The sequence below is a fragment of the Filicampus tigris genome, chromosome 11 (assembly GCF_054856515.1).
Source record: "Filicampus tigris isolate MCC_2025a chromosome 11, RoL_Ftig_1.0, whole genome shotgun sequence".
NCBI lineage: Eukaryota > Metazoa > Chordata > Actinopteri > Syngnathiformes > Syngnathidae > Filicampus > Filicampus tigris.
Genome location: NC_141227.1, coordinates 21,988,717 through 22,002,624, shown reverse-complemented (window position 1 = coordinate 22,002,624; position 13,908 = coordinate 21,988,717). Strand labels below are relative to the sequence as shown.

The following is a 13,908-nucleotide window of genomic DNA, read 5'->3' as shown; positions in this document are numbered from 1 at the left end:
CAGGTCTCATGGAGGCCACTTCATCACGTTTTCAGAGAGGGATATTGAGGTACGGGTGACCCAGCCTTTGAGTCTTTCAGGATACAAGCCGTCATTGAGTTTATAGCTGCCAAAGAAACCTTAAATAAAGAGAAGCGCGTGTTGTTTAAAACAACCACATAGCTTTGGCTAAAAAGCCCCTGCAAACTTAATGCTAACATATACATGAAATTGCCATTTACGTGCTAACAGTTAGCATCGATAGTTGTGGTTTTACATTCCTTTAAGGAGGATCAACACATGTCGATAGATATTTCTTTGTCCTCTATGAAAAAGTATCTAATATTTCAGTTACCTACTGAGTCACAATAGTAGAAGGAGTCTGTTCTTCTTCACTTGTGTCTACCTAACTATATTACACACTACTGCCTCCCGGTGGTTAAGGCAGGCACACTAGAAGGAGCAGCACAATGAAATGGATTGCAGCATCAAATCATGATGCACAAACTGTTTAATAATTCACATTCTATTCAAGTATGTTATTTCTATAAAGTAATTATGGAGTGCTTATAGTTTTCCTTATTAAAAAAATAAAAAGTAAATTGGGGGACTGGAAGTGATTCACGGCATTTCAAATTCCAGTGGAGAAAGATGATTTGAAAAATGATACCACGGTGGTCACGAAAAAAAATGATCTCAAAGCACCACTCTACACGTGAATAGGATGAACAACCCTATGTGGCAAAAGTAGTCACGCTCTGTACTTTGGTAGCTAAGTTACAGAAGTGTATTTCTGCCGCAAGAGAAAAAAAAGTTAAATATCATGTTATAACATTATGAAGTTTTACGTTCAAACGTGATGACTTGGGCTTCCGCATTCGGCTGAACAACACGAAGAAATTCCGTCCAGTTAAGGTCATAGGCGGAGTCATTTTTGTGTCTTATAAAGTTACAAGCTACGTAACTACACTGTTTTTCTACAAAACTGTAAAAAATATGGTCAATGATTTGTAGAAAAAAAAAATAAAAAGAAGACACGCTTCATGTTTGTGCCGCTTAAAACCTCCGGCAGCTGGAAGCTGCGACAAGAAGCGCTAGCCACCAGCTAGCTCGCAAGCTAACATGGACCGCGGCTTCTCTTGGGCCATAAGCTCGTCTGTGGTGTCACCTCCTCATTTGGGAATTTAACTAGCAACACAGAGCTGTTTTGTAATCAAGTGAAGATCATTTTTGAGGGGTGTCGGCATAGCTATTGTCGTGATAGCAATGAACCTAGTAACTCGCATTTGCGCTGGATAACAGCTGACGCCAATGACGCTCAAGTTCGCAGAGTTGCTAAGTATTTGCTGGTGTTCGGGCTCTGAAGTCAAATGAACAATGGCCGGGGACGGCGGCGCACATATGCGACGTGCCATCTGTCTGGCTTTCCTCGGCACAGCACATGTCCGGCGCATGCCCGCTGCTGCTGTGCCTTGTTTGTGTTTGTTTGCAGCAATCCAACCCGTGACGTATTGTCAGAGTGCAGTGACGCAGGCGGGGATTAAAGATCAACTGATGAAACTTGGGAGCACACACACTGTACACACACCAGTTTGGTCACTTAGGACATAACTGTGATTATCTCACAAAGCACGGTAAATGGACATTTTCCACACGTAATCTTTGGAGTTAAATGATTTTTCAGCGATTAAGTAAAATGAAGATTCCGCACACATGCAGTCAATGATATTTTATTCATACATCTCTCTACATGATTTTTACATGAGAACATTATTGAGTCAAACAAATACAGACAAGAGCTTATTTAGAGAATTTAGTAGGATTTTGTACAACAACGTTCTTTTTTGTATGAAAGACATCATTTTTGGGGTAATTTGTGAATATTATATAGTGGTGCCCTGAGAAATGAATTATATGTTCAATAACTACGCTGTCTCAAATCATCTTCTTCAATTGAAATGAATGGAGAGGCCATTAATCTGTACAAGCCACCTCAAAAAACAAAACAAAAAACGTTGTTATGTGTATTTTAATGAGGGAAAAATATCACATCATATATTGTGTTAAAACATAAAGACATAGTACAATAGTATTAAAAAGAACTGAATGATTTTGTCACACTGTATCAGTTGAGTGGCCATTGTGAAGCTCTTTCTAGTATGGCCACCTGGGGGCAGTTGAAGACACACAGATGGATAGACTGTCATTGAGACATCTCAACTCCTCTCAGCTCATCAGTACGGCACTAGTTGTTCTTAAAGAGGATAAAGAATACATGACTGTGAGGTGTGTTACATTGTCTGTCTTCAAGTGTTGCTGTACGGTTTTGCATTCAGACATTTTGTTCACTAATACCATCTGATTAACTGCTGCTAGTTGCGATGTGAGTTGAGGTCACTACAATCATACAGCACTCGTACCTCAAGCTTTTTGCTCGAAAGTCAAAGCAAACAATTGGCCAAACTTGTACCTTGAAAAACACCACTGTATAGTCATTCAACAGGAATTCCTGGTAAAGCATCTGTTGTTTTGTTGTTTTTCTAGTGGAGCCTATACGTCCCAATCGGGAATGTACATTAGCACCCCCACCTCCATCGGTGATTAGTTTCCGACCGCGAATGTATGCCCACCCTCCGCCCCCGCTAACAACGAATGGTTTCCGGTAGGCGAAACATCTGGCCTACCGTGACCTGCCGATTAAAAAAGCTTGGGGACCACTGCAGAAACCACTGTAGAAACAGCAAATGTGCTATCAAGCCCAATCCGGTCACAAAGGCAGCAGAATAATAAACATAGTGAATAATAACAGAATGATATCAGAAAGAGAGAGGAATTGAAAATAATGAAGTGCATCCCTACACCGGTGCAATCCCTTGAATAACAATCTTGACCAATCACACCTTCTCAACAAACCTCCCGCCCTAGAACAGAGGAGAGAGTAGAGAGTATCAGCAGGGTATCACACGACGTCATCACACTCACAAACTGCTGCAATGTGATTGGTTGCCAAGTGTTTGCTGCCGTTTAGTAGAGTTCTGCAGTGATTCTGCTGTGGTCGGCCTTGCTCTTAAGCGGCCTGTCATCTGACCTCCGCCTCACCTTCCTGTCCTCACTGGACTCTTTCCGGACCAGGCCCTCGTCGCTGGCCGCCTGCAGGCTGTCGAAGGTGCCTTGCCTCTCGCGCTGCAACCCGGCCGATCCCCTCTCGCTGCGCCGCTTCTTCCAGAACGCCATCAGGCCCTCTAGGCAGTTGAACTTGGTGTCGGTGGTGCATGCGTACATGCCGATGGGCACGGCCAGCACCATGGCCAGGACGATCACCACGATGTGGATCAGCTTCTCCCGCTGCTCCATCTCGGTGATGTCGCTTCCCGTGACGAACACCACGCACTGGCCGGGTCGCGGTGTCTGGTTCTTGAGCGTCACGCAGATCTCGTATTTGGTGGCGGGCATTAGGTCAGAAACGGAGTATGAACGGATGCCCGGGCCGATGTAGATGGTCTCCTTCTTGTCGGTGTTGGCGCGGCCCAAATGGATGGTGAACCACGTCTGGTCCGGGCGGTCCAAGACGGCGAACCATTCAATGGAGATGCCGCGCACCGTCTGTTTGGCGATGCGGATGTCGATGTAGACGTTCTCGTCATCCGCCGGGAAGCTGGGAAGGGACTGCGACTGGGAGCCGTCAGGAGAGAGGATGTCCACCTGGATGTTCGCCGAGGAGTTTCCGATGAAGTTGACGGCACTGCATGTGTAGACGCCGCGGTCGGCCGCATGGAGCGAAGGGATCACCAGGAGGGATCTAATGGTGTCTTTATCCACTCTCTCCTGAGACTCTGAGCAGAAGATAATAAGAATGTCAAGTATCTTTTGAATACTAGAGAAGCAGAACTGAGGAAAAGCAAACAAGTAATGGCAAGAACATTGTCCGTATAACACGGTTCGTCGTTTGTGCCGCCACTTTATGTTGTAGAGTTTTTACCGCAAACAGGCAATTCAGAATTTCGAGTTGCAAGCCTTGCACTATGCCGGGCAGCACTGAGGTCTACTGGAAGAGATGCAGCGTAATCAACAGAAGAGGATGCCCCTTCTGTGTAATACAGTACCAGGTTTTTCTGTTTTCAAATTAGTTCTCACAGAATAGTGAGAATATATGACTATTGTACCGCTTTCTCTGTTTGCAATGAGTCGCTGCAAATTTGGGTACTCCATTGTACACCTGGACCAATGTATACTGGTAATAATGATATTCAATTAAAGTAGTTCCCCTGCAAAAAGCTTAAGTGCAAGCAGGTTTACCCATGGAGTCCCAACACGGCTGCTGACACCGACCGCCCGAGCCTACGCGGCGGCGCACGATAATCTGCCACACCGATGGTGTGCGGCTTGACACATCATCCAGATTGACTCCTCTTAAAGGAAGCTTTATAGAAGTCTGTGATTAAAATGCGCGCATAAGTATCTAATTTAACACAAGATATCAGGCGATCCGCCTGCCTGAACGTCACACTCTTACCATGAAATCCTCTGATTATCTTCAGACCATATGTCCACCACACCGCAGGGTCCGGCCGGGCCTTGGCGAGGCAGCGCAGCGTGACGTTGGCTCCCAGCGGTAGGCTGACGTTGGCCGACGGGGTGGTGACCGCAGGCTTGACGCAGGCCTGCAGCTCGACCTCGTGGAAGTACTTGCCCGCCCTAAAGTCCGGCCCGGAGCAGGTCAAGTAGGAGTTCATCAGAATAATCGGGGGGCTGAGGGAGCGGATGAATTCCACGAAGCCCTTGAGGCGGCAGTCGCACAGCCAGGCGTTGTCGTGGAGCGCCAGGATGACGTTCGGCCCGGTAGAGCTCGCCTCCTGCTCCTCCGCACTCTGCAGTTTTTGGTACAGGGGCCAGTTTTGGAAGACCTCCTTGGATATGACCGTAAGCCGATTGAAGGATAAGTCTAAGTAAGTCAGATCGGGAAAATTTTTTAACGCGTGCTCTGGCAGCACATCCAACTGGTTGTGTTTCAGGTCCAGGATCATTAGGCCCGGGGTGTCCTCGAACGCCGTCCATGGCATGGAACGCAGCTTGTTCCCTTGCAGGCGGAGCTCGGTCAGGTTGGCCAAACCTTCCAGAGCCTTCGAGTTGATCAGGGTAATGTCGTTGAAGTTCAACCACAGGTTCTCCAAGCTGGGCGTTCTGGAGAAAGCCCCGCGCTTGATTTCGGTGAAATGGGATTTTTCTATTCGGATTTTGGTCATATCGTGGGGAATATTCTCTGGTATGGCCCCAAACGCGTTCTCCTCCATGCAAATGAGAGACCTATGAGTTAATCCAAGCATTAATTCAGACCTACAGTATACTCACCAGAAACTACTTGAAAATATCAAGAGACCGCTGTAAAATTATTAGTCTCTCTGATTGTGTTATTTACTGGTAAATATACATTTTAGTTAAGTCTACTGACAACTCCAAAATTCAATACAGTACAAATATTTTAATTTATAGCAGAAGAAATAATCAAAATGCCAATGAAAGATCTGTATTTTGTGGGGGTTTTTTTGGGTCACTTAATTTTTTTCCACGGCTGTGTATGGCCGTCAAGTAGAGAGTATAACATGGGCTAAACTCGATGTTTTCATTGCCACACTGACACCAAACCAAGGTCTACCTGGGCAAAGACAAAGTCTTACCTTCCATGACGGTCTTCTATACAACTGCACCCCCGCAAACACTGAGAAAAACTTTCAGACCCTTGAACGTGAAGCAAAACTATAACTAGAAGGTAAGGAATCCTGTCCATAGTCTGTATAAAATTGCCCAAATGGCGGGCGGCATTCGTGCTCAAGACATGTCGAGCGAGGCAGACGAGGGAAGCTTCTTAGGACTAATCCCCGAGTGCACAACACCTACTTCTTGACAGAGTCAGCAGGTCTGACCCACTATTCGTTTAAGTAGGTGACGTCCACTCATAAGTAGCCTTTTAGTAAGGGATCGAAAGGTGCCGCTGGCTGATGACGTTACCGGGCCTGCTGTTTTAACCTTTTTGTTCGGCACTGACAAATTCTCAATAGGATGCAGTGCAGTTCCATAAAAATGCAAACTCCAAACAGATTAATTATCACACGCAGGACGGTAACGTAGGAACACACACATTGCACATACCAGTGTATAGATATAGAAAAGTTTATTTCGCTCTATTTAAATCCTCAGTGGAATAAATTCATACAGTTACTGGGGTAGGGGTGCCTCTAGGTGGCACAAAAACAAATACACGGAGAAAGCGCTGGGGAATAGAAATAGTTCCAAGTCGTATTTACACGGCGTCATAGTTCAGTCCTTTCTGCACTTGTCTCCAGCTCCAGCGTGTCTACGTTCACCGTGCCTGCGAGTGTATATGTTTGTATAAAAATCTCCTCTGAGAACATATGACAGATATATACAGAGGCACAGACTTGAACGTATATGTAAGTGTACATTGTCCATAAAAGTATTTACAAATCATACACATACATATTGACAACGGAGTGTTGATCGTTATTTTTTTCCCTTTGGGTCGGATCAGACTGTTTCTTCACTGCGCCATGCAAGGTGATATCAACCACTATGATGTCGTGAAAACGGGGGTGAGGTGATATGCGATGGGAATATCCGGATGGAAAAAAAAAAAAAAAAGGTTGCGTGATAGATATCCCCTATACGGATATTTCCATGATGGTGCAGCGTGCAAAAGTCCTTTGATAGAAATTGGCTCGGGGTGGAGGCGGAGTCGGTGGCGTGATCCAGCGAGGAGGAACGGGAGGTGGGGAATCCCAGGGCATGTGTGGAGGGTGGCCGGCGGGGGGGCTCACTTCAGGATGCGGCCGGGCGTGAGGATACGGGTGGTGCTTGGGATACGGATACGGGTGGAGGTGGGGCTGCGGGTGGGGATGCAATTGGTGGTTGGGACTGGGACACGGTGGAGGAGGTGGAGGATGAGCGCGAGGAAGGTGACGCGGCGGAGGAGCCGGAGCTGGAGCATGACGTCAGCAGAAGTACTCGTTAGGCTGTCCTTCGATTTTAGCCGTGGCCTCGGAATCCAGGCTGGAGCGGGCCGACAGCAGCCTGTTGGACTCTTCCGGGTTCAGTCTGTTCAAGTATTCCCCTTCCAGGCCTTTGGCTTTGGTCCCGGGCGACAATGTCTCAAAGGTCACATAGGAATCTTGGATGTCCTTGGATTTTTTCCCCCAGTATTTCTGGATGCGTCTCTTCAGGGCCCCGCAACACACGATGACGGTGAGGGGCACGGCGATGATGCAAGCCACCGTGATCACGATCACGTTGATTAGCTTCTGGGTGCCGGTCGCGCTGGCTGCCTCGTCCGTGGAGAAGATGACGCACTGTTCCTTCTTGGGGATGAGCCCCCTCACGCATACGCAGGCGATGTACTTGGTCCTGGGCACCAGGCCTTCGATGGTCACTCTGTTCTGGCCAGCCCCCACGTTGATCTTCCTCATGTCTCTCTCGCCAAACACGGCGTACAGCACGCTGAAGGCCGTCGTGTTCTTGGCCTTGGGAGCCCTCCAGTTGAGGGAGATTGTATTGTCCGTGTCCCCCACTACCTTCACTGAGCGGACCACCCGGTCCGGGTCCTGCTGCAGAGACGAGGTGTTTGCAGCCAGGTTGCTGAGGTTGGTCTTCTCCAGATCCAGCAACGTGTCTGCGTTGGACGATGCGGCCGGGTCGGGGGAAGGACTGGGACCGTCCAAACTGGGCTCAGGGATTTCAGGCGGAAGGCCAGGATCCAGGAGCGGCGGCGGGGACGTAGGGGTGGAGGTTGGCACCACGTATCGGGCCACCAGTTTCTCCTGGTAAGCTGCTTTTCCAACAGGGTTGGATTTTTTTACTTTGGCCTTCTTCTCGTTGCCGGTTTGATTGCCTTCCGGTTTTGGAGAATTAGATACTACTAAGGAAATGACAGCTTCGGCGTTCCCGGCGTAGTTTGTCGCCTTGCACATGTATTTCCCGGAGTCGCGATAGGACACGGCTGGAACACTGAGGATGGACCAGGTGATTCCATCTTTGGACGTTTCCTGTTGGACTGTGGGAGAGAAGACGTGATGTTCGGTTAGCTTCTGTTGTGGCAACATTTTAATTGAATAAACACAGGGTAGCACGGTGGACTTGCGGTTAGCACAGTCTTGAGGGTCAGCTGTTCACCTGAATTTTTAACAAAAACCTGCAAATAGGCAAATGCCCGCCCCAAAGTTTCAGGGGGTCACTGTACTCCGAACAAAGTGTGCAAAAGAGCCACATGCTGCTTCACCATGAAGCCTGTTTTTGTCCATTTCCATTACAAACACAATTCGCAAGTCGTCTTCGTAGCGTAAACGTGCGCAAAGATCCGCAGACTCACCAGTTCCATTCAGGACTCGTTTATCCGCCCTCCGCCACGTCAGGTCGGGAATGGGCACCCCGATCGTCCCGCACCGGAGCAGCACGTTATTCCCAACGGCGCTTCGGACCCGCGCCACCGCCGTGTGGATTTGCGGGGGCTGACAGCGCCGCAGCTCGGCGTCACTAAACAAAACGCCCGACACGCTCTCGGGGGCCGAGCAACGCAGCCTGGTGTCGATGAACGCCACGGCCAGAGTGGGAGACTTCTGGAACTGGACCAGGTCGTACAGGCGACAGTCGCACGCCCACGGGTTGTCATGGAGACCTGAGGGAGGGGTGGGGGAGGTTTACAGGTGAGCAAGCTCGGCGCGTCGCGATGGATCGGCCTGCAGATGGGCAATGTGGAGGATGTTAATCTTGTAAGAGGATTAACATTTAATTCATAAACTACATCATGAGCATGACTATGGCAATGAGGAGGAGGAGGAGGATGGCGATCAAGGTCGGGTCCTGCGGTCATTTCAGACTCATGCCCTTGACCGGCAGCTTTTACAAGGGAAAGGCAAAAAGCTGCTCTCCGTATTGTCTTCAATTCGAGAATTGTATTTGTAATCCAGGTTAGTACTTCTAAATGGGTGATTTTGTTTTTCAGTCATAGCGCTATTCATCAGCACGTGTTACTTTGTCAGGCCTGGCTGCAGTTTTGCACAATATTAAGTCCAAAATTAATAAATTCATAGGATCCACTAAAAAAAAAAAAAGAAGATACTGTCAAATATAATAATCCTTAAACCCGTTTTTAAGGATCGTTTTCAGGCTCCAAATGATCAGCTGATCAGCAATCTCCGAGGAGCCTGCTAACGACCCTAATCATTTGAATCAGGTGTGTTGGAGGAGGGAGAAATCTAAAACACGCCGAATAGGGGACCTCGAGAACCGGGGTTGGACTCCCTTGATGTAGAGTGACAGCAGAACAATTAAATGCTCTTCCACTAGGTGGCAGAATTTTCAACAAACCCGCATTTCCTTCTGTTGCCTTTCAGAAAACAGAAGAACGGCTGTGCCTAAGTCGGCTCAGATTTTAGATCGTCGTTACTCCAAACACTCCGCCTCTAGATAGCAGCAGTGAACTTCACAACATCTGGCCACCATCAGTTCACCCCGCAGTGGGTGTTTTGTCCACATTTGTGTGCAGGTAATGTTCCAAATGTCTTTTTTTTTTTTTAACATTAGGTCTTTAGGAAGTGAGTGTTCAAAAATGTGGATCATGTCCATTGAATGAAAGCATGAATGAGAGGAGCGAAATAAGCAACAACAACAAAAATGGCTAAGAATACACTCTAAAAAACAACTGGGTTAAATTGTCAACCCAATTCATGGTTTGCTTTTGTTTGGTCAAATTTCTGAGTCGTTTTTTCTGAGAGTAACCAAGTTACTGTGTCAAGTTATGGGCTGATATAGTAACCCAGTTCCTGGGTTGTTTGCGTTGCGTATCTTTTTGGGGTCAAATTGACCAAAAATTGGGTTGTCTCTGACCCAACTGTTTTTAGAGTCAAAGTTTAGCAAAATTTATGAAAAGAAGTTAGAACTAAAAAAAAAACATTGTTAAAAAAAAAGAAGAAATGTAAAAAACTAGATCATTATCTTTTCCTTTCATTTTAGTTTTCAGCTTTAGCTTGTTGACTTGTACTCACAAGTACGGCCGCGGTACACACATAAGGACTTTTCGAATCTTAAAAGAGTTTTTCACCTTAAGCACACCTCACACATAGAGATAAAAAAAGAATTAGGCATTTAACGCATTTTGTAAGTGTTGTTCGCAGCCCCTAAGGTGACATGAACGAGAAAGAAAAAAAGAATAATTCCCTCGCAAAGTTTTTCATTTTCTCGCAATCATTGCGAGAAAACGATCAAATTAGGTTTTTTTGGGGGTTTTTTTTTATGACGGAATGCATTTTTTAAAGTGAGCGTTTATGTACTTCCGAAAAGATAAGACATTAGATTGTCGGGCATTTGACGGACAAAATTGTCAGACCAAAACAGCCCAGTTGTCTTTACGTGTATAACCGACCTAATTGGTGTCCTAATGAAGAGCTGATACAAAGTTGTGGATGCTAGGACACGGCCTTACCCAAGATCATTTTGGAGCTCTCGGGCCCTTGGGCGGGTTTGGCCGCCAGCCAGTTGGCCAGCACGGCGACGGGCAGCGTTAGCAAACTGTTGCTGGACAGGTCCAGGTAAGTGAGGTTCCTGATGTGCGTGGTGGCCTCCGCGGGAAGCGAGGTGAGCCGGTTGTTGTGCAAGTCCAGGAGTCTCAGACTGGGCATGTCGGTGAGCGACTCCCAGGGGAAGGCGGCGAGCGCGTTGCCGTCCAGCCGCAGCTCCTCCAGGTTGAAGAGTCCGCGGAAGCTGTCGGCGCCCAGCGCGGACAGCGCGTTGAAGGACATCCACAAGAACTCCAGACCCGAGAGGTAGTTGAAGGCTTCGCTCGGTATCCGCTGGATGGCCGTTTTCTCGATGCGGAGCTTGGACGTATCCGCCGGGAACCCGACAGGCACAAGCGAGATCTCGGGGTCGTTGCAAATCACACTCCTGGGGAAGACAAAATGCACATCAAAAAATACAAATGAAAAAAAACATCAATGTATGATATACTAACTGGACGCAACATTCGGTACACCTAAACAATCCAGTTCAATAAAATACGATGAGGTACGCTACGCTGCGATATCATTTGATGCAGTACGCCGAGATGTGATTATACACAGTGAGATATGATATGCTGAGATACAATTTGATGCTGAGATATGATAGACAGATATGATATGCTGACATATGATAACAGACAGACAAATACAATACGCTGATAAAATAGAATCATGCTGGCATACCGTTCAATATGATGCGCTGGAATAGAATTAGATACGATGAGATGCAACACGTTGCGATATGATAAAGGGAATACGCTGCAACATAATTTGATGAAATAATTTGATGAAATATGATACACTGCGATGAGATTAGATAGGATGAGATATGACACGCTAGGAAATGATGAGATACGATACGCTGAAATACTGTTAAATATAATAAGATACAATACATGGAGATACAATTAAATAAGAAGAGATACAATACGCTAAGATACCATAAGATACCAAACACTAAGACGAGATACGATACGCTAAGATAGAATTTGCAACGCTAAAATATCATGCCATAAAATACGAAAATATTTTTTTGTTGTCATTTTTAAGTGCAGAAATGAATAGAGACAAGGTATATCTTTTCCGATGAAAACTGGTCTTACTCAAGGTTGAATATCAATTTTGGCATTTAGAGGGCCGTCAGTCCGATATTGCTGTTGTACTAGGTCAGGGGTCAAACTTTTTGGAAAGTGAGAGCTACTCTTTGGGTACTGATTTAATGCGGAGGGCCACCAGTTTGATAAAGACATCTGAGATGAGAAATTTGCTCAAATTACCTTTAATTATGTTATTATTAGTAATTAATTACTTTTATGTACGCGACGACGGCCAATCATGATAATGATTTAACAACATTTCTAGAAATCCCTGCAAGTGTTTTGGGAGTAACCTACCTGTTTTGTTTTGTTTTTTAAATTATTTTAATAATCGCCAGTACGTGACCACTTAACTTGGTGTGTACCATTTCTAGCTATTAATTTGACTTAAATTGTTTAATTTTCTCTTGAAAAAATCGGAAATAAAATAAACTGGACAAATCAAGGTGTTCTAAAACTTTTGACTGGTAGTGTGTACGGCAATCAATTTTGTATTTGTAATAGTATGAAGGAGTGACGGATATTTGTGTACATAGTTGATAATGCAGGTAAATTACAGTACTGGAAAATAGCCATGATACCATGTATTCTTTTTTTCTAGCCTTTATCCCATTGAGATAAAAAAAAAATCAAAAGAGTCCTTGGATATGGAAATTAAGGAAAGGTGTATCGAAATGTAGTGTTATTACAGATTTTTATTCAAATATTTCGTGAGTTGGAGCTCCTTGGTGGTCATATTTAATGCTCCTATAAAGTCGAAATTGGTATTAATGCGCTCCAAGGTTGTGTGCAGAGGAGGGGGGGGGGCTCATTTTGCGAATCACCCAAACTGAGCTAAAACACACCGATGGCGGTCTTGAAAGTGCCTTTGAAAGATAATCCTGCATTAAATAAAATTGGACCAACAAGCACTCCCCGATTTATCTTTGGCGGACATTTCGTCCTCCCGTGCAAAGCAACCAAATGTCATCAATAAAAGACGGGTTCGTGCGTGCATGTGCGTAAAAAGCGCACCGAATCAGCGCAGCACCAAATCCAGCCTGCGAGCGCTTGCGCTTACCTGGCCTTGGAGCCGTCACTCAGGTTGTGGTAAAAACAGCTGCACTGGGACGGGCAGCTGCTCACCGGGGAGAAAAGTCCACCCGTGGCCGCGGAGAGCCCCACCACCAGGACGAGGAACATTTTCGGCCCACTTTTACGCGGCGCGCCTATCATGCATTTGCACACTTTGCGTCCAACTTTTGCCCCCTCTCATCTACGGGAATATCATCCGCATGGCTTCTCTCCACCACTCCGCTGTCCCATAGTGATCAGACTGCATATGAGTCCCCAGATAAAAAGGATAGACAAGGATTAGTGCGGGGCCTGGCGCTCTTTTCATTTGGATGCGTATATTGCATCCCGCAATCCGATAGGCTGCGCAGAGACGTCCCCTGTTTATGATCACACACACTTCCGAAATGGTCATAATCCCCTGTGATGTTTGGATGATTTTTTTTTTTTTTCTCTTCTTTTCCTCACAAATGTAGTTTGTTCATTTGAGCCGTGCCGTGACTGTTAATCTGCAAGTGGACGCCGCTGTGTTTTACCGCAAGGTGGCCCCCTGCAACATGACAGCCGAGTGGCGCCGCTGCTGATGTTCGCTGCTGCACTTTTTTTTTCCCCCAAAAATTCTCAAAGTGTCCTTCATCTGTCATTGAGGACATTGGGAGCCCGTTTCTGCCGAGGAAAAAATATACATGAAATAAATAATTTGTCTAATTTCTTTCTAAGATATATCTGTCCAATAAAAGACGATTGGATAAGTATCTGTATATATTTAGAAGTGGAACGATTCGGTTCGATGCGATGCAATCGTAATATTTTAATTCAAAAAACGATTTTCCGGTTCAAACGTTGTTTTTTTTTTTGTCACACCGCTACGTACTTTGCTTTAGTAGCTATTACAATAAATGATCTGTTGGTAAATGAAATATTATGTTCGTGGCTCACGAGCGCAATTTCGACACAAACGGCAACCTTTTGTTTCTAGTCCAAACTGGAAAGTTTTAAATGTAAAAGTCCCCCAAAAATGAGTTGTCATGCATGACATCACATCAGATATTGGACAGGAATTACGTGTTCAGTAATCATCAAGGGAATCATTTTCAGTGTGTGTGTGTGTGTGTGCGTGTGTTTTTGTGGCTTTTTTTTTCCTTTTTTTTAACTTACTACAAAACAAAGATCAGCCTCAACATGAGGTGCTGACAGACGAACATGAGACGACA

At 45.8% G+C, this 13,908-nt stretch overlaps 2 protein-coding genes across 3 annotated transcripts; both read right to left on the bottom strand.

Moving 5' to 3' along the window:
- Positions 1-1,693: 1,693 nt before the first annotated feature.
- Positions 1,694-5,892, bottom strand: lrit2 (leucine-rich repeat, immunoglobulin-like and transmembrane domains 2). 2 transcript variants are annotated; one of them, XM_086046001.1, is made up of 4 exons: positions 5,655-5,892; positions 4,493-5,283; positions 3,079-3,812; positions 1,694-2,900 (listed from the first exon to the last, which is right to left on the bottom strand). In XM_086046001.1, exons 1-4 carry the CDS (start codon positions 5,762-5,764, stop codon positions 2,874-2,876), a joined length of 1,662 nt encoding a protein of 553 aa, XP_085902127.1. In that variant the 5' UTR covers positions 5,765-5,892; the 3' UTR covers positions 1,694-2,873. The 2 variants fall into 2 exon arrangements, with proteins under 2 accessions (XP_085902127.1, XP_085902126.1); XM_086046000.1 differs by having other exon boundaries at positions 1,694-3,812.
- Positions 5,893-6,131: 239 nt separating this feature from the next.
- On the bottom strand, positions 6,132-12,999 carry lrit1a (leucine-rich repeat, immunoglobulin-like and transmembrane domains 1a). The gene is made up of 4 exons (XM_086045200.1): positions 12,702-12,999; positions 10,469-10,929; positions 8,357-8,662; positions 6,132-8,041 (listed from the first exon to the last, which is right to left on the bottom strand). The coding sequence occupies exons 1-4, from the start codon at positions 12,854-12,856 to the stop codon at positions 6,987-6,989; spliced, it is 1,977 nt and encodes a 658-aa protein (XP_085901326.1). The 5' UTR covers positions 12,857-12,999; the 3' UTR covers positions 6,132-6,986.
- Between the last annotated feature and the right edge of the window lie 909 nt (positions 13,000-13,908).

Excerpts from the sequence above, each read along its gene's own strand:
- lrit2 (XM_086046000.1), bottom strand. The coding sequence starts at position 5,764 with ATGGACAGGATTCCTTACCTTCTAGTTATAGTTTTGCTTCACGTTCAA. Across the intron at positions 5,284-5,654 it reads ATAGAAGACCGTCATGGAAG|GTCTCTCATTTGCATGGAGG; the intron begins GTAAGACTTTGT and ends ATTAACTCATAG. Across the intron at positions 3,813-4,492 it reads GATAATCAGAGGATTTCATG|AGTCTCAGGAGAGAGTGGAT; the intron begins GTAAGAGTGTGA and ends TCTTCTGCTCAG.
- lrit1a (XM_086045200.1), bottom strand. The coding sequence starts at position 12,856 with ATGATAGGCGCGCCGCGTAAAAGTGGGCCGAAAATGTTCCTCGTCCTG. Across the intron at positions 10,930-12,701 it reads AGTGACGGCTCCAAGGCCAG|GAGTGTGATTTGCAACGACC; the intron begins GTAAGCGCAAGC and ends TGTCTTCCCCAG. Across the intron at positions 8,042-8,356 it reads ACGAGTCCTGAATGGAACTG|TCCAACAGGAAACGTCCAAA; the intron begins GTGAGTCTGCGG and ends TCTCTCCCACAG.